The sequence below is a fragment of the Oryza brachyantha genome, chromosome 12 (genome assembly GCF_000231095.2).
Source record: "Oryza brachyantha chromosome 12, ObraRS2, whole genome shotgun sequence".
Classification (NCBI taxonomy): Eukaryota; Viridiplantae; Streptophyta; class Magnoliopsida; order Poales; family Poaceae; genus Oryza; species Oryza brachyantha.
In genome coordinates, this window is record NC_023174.2 from 321,074 (window position 1) to 326,461 (window position 5,388).

The 5,388-nt window shown below is 50.8% G+C and overlaps 1 protein-coding gene across 1 annotated transcript; it reads left to right on the plus strand.

Moving 5' to 3' along the window:
- Positions 1–253: 253 nt before the first annotated feature.
- On the plus strand, positions 254–3,550 carry LOC102703649 (probable leucine-rich repeat receptor-like protein kinase IMK3). Its single transcript, XM_040529498.1, has 2 exons — positions 254–2,062; positions 2,616–3,550. The coding sequence occupies exons 1-2, from the start codon at positions 328–330 to the stop codon at positions 3,245–3,247; spliced, it is 2,367 nt and encodes a 788-aa protein (XP_040385432.1). The 5' UTR covers positions 254–327; the 3' UTR covers positions 3,248–3,550.
- Positions 3,551–5,388: the final 1,838 nt, after the last annotated feature.

Here is a 5,388-nt window from a genome sequence, read left to right on the forward strand (position 1 = left end):
TAGTAGGCCCAACACAAGCAGACCTGCTCTAAATAATCTATCTGATTGAGGCCAGACAGTACATCCCGCCCGTTGCTTTGGCTTCTCTCCCTCCCTCCCTCCTGAAAAACAACAAAACACGAGGGAAAAAAAAAAAAGAAGTAGCCGTTGAGATAGTGGTGGGGCCCACGCCATCGCATAATTTCTTCATGGCGCTCTCTCGGTCAGTCCAGTCCCGTGTCACTAGCCGTTGCCGCCTCTGCTAAGGATACCCTTCCTCCCTCTAGACTTCCCTCCGTCTTCTCCGATCAGCCGGCGCGCGCTTCCTCCCTTCGCTACTCCAATCGAATGCAAGGACCACATGCTCCCCCTCCTCCTCCTGCCGCCATGCTCATCCGCCTCCTGCATTGCTTCCTACTCCTCCTCCCCTCGCTTGCCGCTGCGGCGCCCCACCGCCACCACGTCCACGCCGCGGGCGACGGCGTCGTCATCAGCCAGGCCGACTACCAGGGCCTCCAGGCCATCAAGCACGACCTCTCCGACCCCTACGGCTTCCTCCGCTCCTGGAACGACACCGGCCTCGGCGCCTGCTCCGGCGCATGGGCCGGCATCAAGTGCGTCCAGGGCAAGGTCGTCGCCATCACCCTCCCCTGGCGCGGCCTCGCCGGCACGCTATCCGAACGCATCGGCCAGCTCACCCAGCTAAGGCGACTCAGCCTCCACGACAACGCCATCGCCGGCCCCATCCCCACCTCCCTCGGCTTCCTCCCCGACCTCCGCGGCGTCTACCTCTTCAACAATCGCTTCTCCGGCGCCGTTCCGCCCTCCATAGGCAACTGCGTCGCGCTCCAGGCCTTCGACGCCAGCAACAACCTCCTCACCGGCGCCATCCCCTCCTCCCTCGCCAACTCCACCAAGCTCATGCGCCTCAACCTCAGCCACAACTCCATCTCTGGCGACATCCCACCCGAGGTCGCGGGTTCGCCGTCGCTTGTCTTCCTCGCACTCTCCCACAACAAGCTGTCCGGACACATCCCCGACGCCTTCGCTGGCTCCAGGGCGCCCTCCTCGTCCTCGCTTAAGGAAACCATCACCGGGAGCTACCACCTCACCGTCCTCGACCTCTCGCACAACTCGCTCGACGGCCCCATACCGGAGTCGCTCGCCGGACTACAGAAGCTGCAGGTGGTCGACCTCGCCGGCAACAGGCTCAACGGCACCATCCCTGAGAAGGTTGGGTCACTGCCCGACCTCAAGACTCTCGACCTCTCCGGCAACGCCCTCTCTGGCGTGATCCCGGCGAGCCTGTCCAACCTCACCTCCACTCTCCAAGCCTTCAATGTCTCCAACAACAACCTCTCGGGCGAAGTGCCGGCCTCGCTCGCGCAAAAGTTTGGGCCTTCCGCCTTCGCCGGAAACATACAGCTCTGCGGCTACTCTGCTTCGGTGCCCTGCCCGGCGTCTCCGTCTCCGGCGCCGTCCGCACCGGCATCACCAACGCAGGTGGAGGCCTCGGGGCGCCACCGGAAGTTCACCACCAAGGAGCTCGCGCTGATCATCGCCGGAATCGTCGTCGGCATCCTTGTCTTGCTGGCGCTCTGCTGCCTGCTGCTCTGCTTCTTGACGAAGAAGGGGTCCGGATCACGGAGCGGCGGGAAGCAGACGGCGAGCAAGGCAGCAGGTGGTGCCGGAGCGGCGACGGGCGGGCGAGGCGAGAAGCCAGGGTCGGGGGCGGCGGAGGTGGAGTCCGGAGGCGAGGTGGGAGGGAAGCTGGTGCACTTCGACGGGCCGATGGCGTTCACGGCGGACGACCTGCTGTGCGCGACGGCGGAGATAATGGGAAAGAGCACGTACGGGACGGTGTACAAGGCGACGCTGGAGGACGGGAGCCTGGTGGCGGTGAAGCGGCTGAGGGAGAAGATCACCAAGGGCCACAAGGACTTCGAGGCCGAGGCGGCGGTGCTCGGCAAGATCCGCCACCCCAACCTGCTGCCGCTCAGAGCCTACTACCTCGGCCCCAAGGGCGAGAAGCTTCTTGTGCTCGATTTCATGCCCAATGGCAGCCTCTCCCAGTTCCTCCATGGTCAGTAACTCAGCTGCTACTTACACTATTAATTTGCATCATACTAATTAATGCATCTTCAGCTTGCTTCTGCCTGGCATTGTGCTTACAACATTCTGCTTTCAACTGAAACTTGCTCTGAATATTTCACTGAAGGATTAGCCTGAACACTTGCAGATTCTGACAATTCTAATATTGATTTAGCTCTTTCATCAAGTAGATTTGGTGTATACTGAAAATTTTGCACAGTTGTGCATTTGATTTAACCATAAGAATGAACATCCCTTGCCAATTTAGAGATTGAGCATTTCATGTCTTCATTGTCAGACAAAGTTCAGTAAAAGAGTGCCAGTTAACTAAAACAAACTAACATTTCGTTCAGTTCACTAAATGGCATGCTTCTTTTTCAACAGCAGTTCTGTAGTAACAGTATCAAGCTTTTCTAGCTCTGCATTACTAACAAATTTGCTCAACACTCACACTGCAATTCTTGGGTTACATCTTCGTGAGCTGAAAATCTGCATACCTGATAGTGACAAAATAACATTTTGTGATGGCATAAATGATGTTGCAGCTCGCGCGCCAAACACTCCGATCGACTGGGAGAGTAGGATGACAATCGCCAAGGGCACAGCCCGTGGCCTGGCCTTCCTCCACGACGACATGACCATCGTCCACGGCAACCTCACCGCCAGCAACGTCCTCCTCGACGACCACACCAATCCCAGGATCGCCGACTTCGGCCTGTCTCGCCTCATGACGGCTGCCGCCAACTCCAACGTCCTCGCCGCCGCCGGCGCCCTCGGCTACCGCGCCCCCGAGCTGTCCAAGCTCAAGAAGGCCAGCGCCAAGACCGACGTGTACAGCCTCGGCGTCATCATCCTCGAGCTCCTCACCGGCAAGTCCCCCGCCGAAGCCACCAACGGCATGGACCTGCCTCAGTGGGTGGCGTCCATTGTCAAGGAGGAGTGGACCAGCGAGGTGTTCGACCTCGAGCTGATGCGCGACGGCGACACCGGCCCAGCGGGAGACGAGCTCGTGGACACGCTGAAGCTGGCGCTGCACTGCGTCGACCAGTCACCGACGGTGAGACCTGATGCACGGGAGGTGCTCCGGCAGCTCGAGCAGATCAGGCCGGGGGCGGAGGGCGGCGCCGGGCCTAGCGAGGAAGGTGGCGCGGGCCATGTGGCTGTAGGCAATGAGTAGTAAGCAGCTGCTGGGTTCTTGAGCAGAATTCGAAGAAGAAATCAAAGCTTGAGAACACTAGAAACAGAGCAGCTAGAGAACAGAGGAAACAGAGATACTCCTACGTTTCATTTTATGAATTCTTTGATTTATTTGAAAGCTTAGTAGTAGCAGTATTAGCAAGTGGTAGACATTATTCGTCTATGTTGTTTTTGCAGCCTTCTTTCCTCGTATAGGCAAATAAGTAATATTATTTGCAACAGAACTGAATCGCTCTATCAGAATATCAATAGAAATACCACATTGTCTTACTGGATTCCTTAACCAAACAACAAGAATAGATGAATTCCGCTGGTTTTTAGCATTATTGGAAAAAGAACCTAAGGGTGCAATAGAAGGTTACAACAAAGGGTTTAATAATCGCTTATCAATTTTGAGTGAAAAGTTTTCATGCCTCTTGTGTAAGTAACGGTCGGTAAGAGTAGTTAGACCACCTCCAATAGTTTTCTATAAAATATACTATATAATTTTTTTTATAGAAAAGAGATAAAAACTATCTCTTAATCAAGAGTCTCTTGCATATATTTTAATATCAAGTGAGAATGAATTGTAGGGTTATTTGCATTATGAGCTATTTGCTAAAAGCTAGACTATTGAAAAAGTTATCTCTTAGAATACCCAGAGATAGTATGCTATCTCTATTGTTGGAGGTGACCTTACAGTCACTCGAAGTTCACAAAGAAGCTAGCTAGCCACTCTCTTCGTAGAGAAAATAAAAGCAGCTCCGGGATAAAAAATAATGTTTTTTTATTCAATAGACCTATGGTCGGAGGATCTATCTACAATCCTTTCCTGAGTAGGCTTAGTATAAAAGCAAATGAATACATAGAGTTTTGAAAGGAAAGAAAGCACGTAGCTTGACAAGCGAGCATCTCTTTGATGGGTGTGAGAAAGGCAGGTAGGAGAGGATAATGGGGAGCGGAGGAATCACGTAAAGTATGCTTTCCAGTCTAACCCCTTAATACAACTCAATAGTGCAGATATTCGCCGACGCATCGTACCGGAAGAGGAGCTTGACCATGTCGACGCTGAAGTTCCAAAATAAAAGTGATTTTGGTAATGCACATGCATATTCAAAATCACTTATATTATGGGACAAAGGCGTACACATTAACAAGAAACACATTAAGCTAAAAAACACATAATCTTCTCAAATTAATTCCAAGATGCACCGATTGATGTGAAGTATTACCCAGTCAGCGTCGTGTCTTATCTCAGGACTGGCTGATGCGCAGAAAGTGCATGCCCTAAAAGTGAGGTGATTTCCGCTTCCATTGTATCAAATTCAAATAGAAATGCACGCTTGGCAATGTCGTTCACATGACTGATCATCTCTCTAGGCACCCACCTACAATTGCTACAGAAATGACATGCAGGTTTCCGAACTTTTACTTTAATAAATATTTCTTTCCCAACCATGATGCTATAGTTTTTTTCATTATCGGTGACCACATTAAGCTTGTCAATGTCAAGATCTCTCCCTCGAACATAAGAACAAAATAGTGCAGCGCCTTGTTCAGAGTTGTTGCATGGCAAATCTATGATGATTTGGTATTCTAATGGCCATCCATATTTCCAAATCACTGATGCTACCGTGGCAATACCGTCTACATTTGAAATTATCTGTTCTGACAATAATGATTTAACATAGTCCTTTTTCTCACCATCAGGTATGTCATCTAGACGATAATAATCGAGAGCAAAAAAAGGATTTATCTCTTCTTCAAATGTTTTCTTGAGCACACTTTCTGAAGAAACCTTTTTGAATTCAACAGAATCATTTTTCACTTGCTTCATGATATCATGCATTTGATGAACTGGACGGTTCTTTATCCATGATGGTAACTTGTTCAGATGTTCTGGATTAACACCGAGTGACGTGTAGTTATCATTATCACCAACTTGCATCAGCTCAGGACTTATACTATACCGAGATCTCGAACAAATGCTTGAGAGTATGTTTGCACGTCTGAGTCTCAGTTGGCTGAGCAACATGACTGTCAGTATGTAAATAACCGTTGTATCTGAAACACACTTAACATTGAGAAACAACTCATCACAGCTTATTATATCTTCATGACATTCGATGTTTAATAATATAA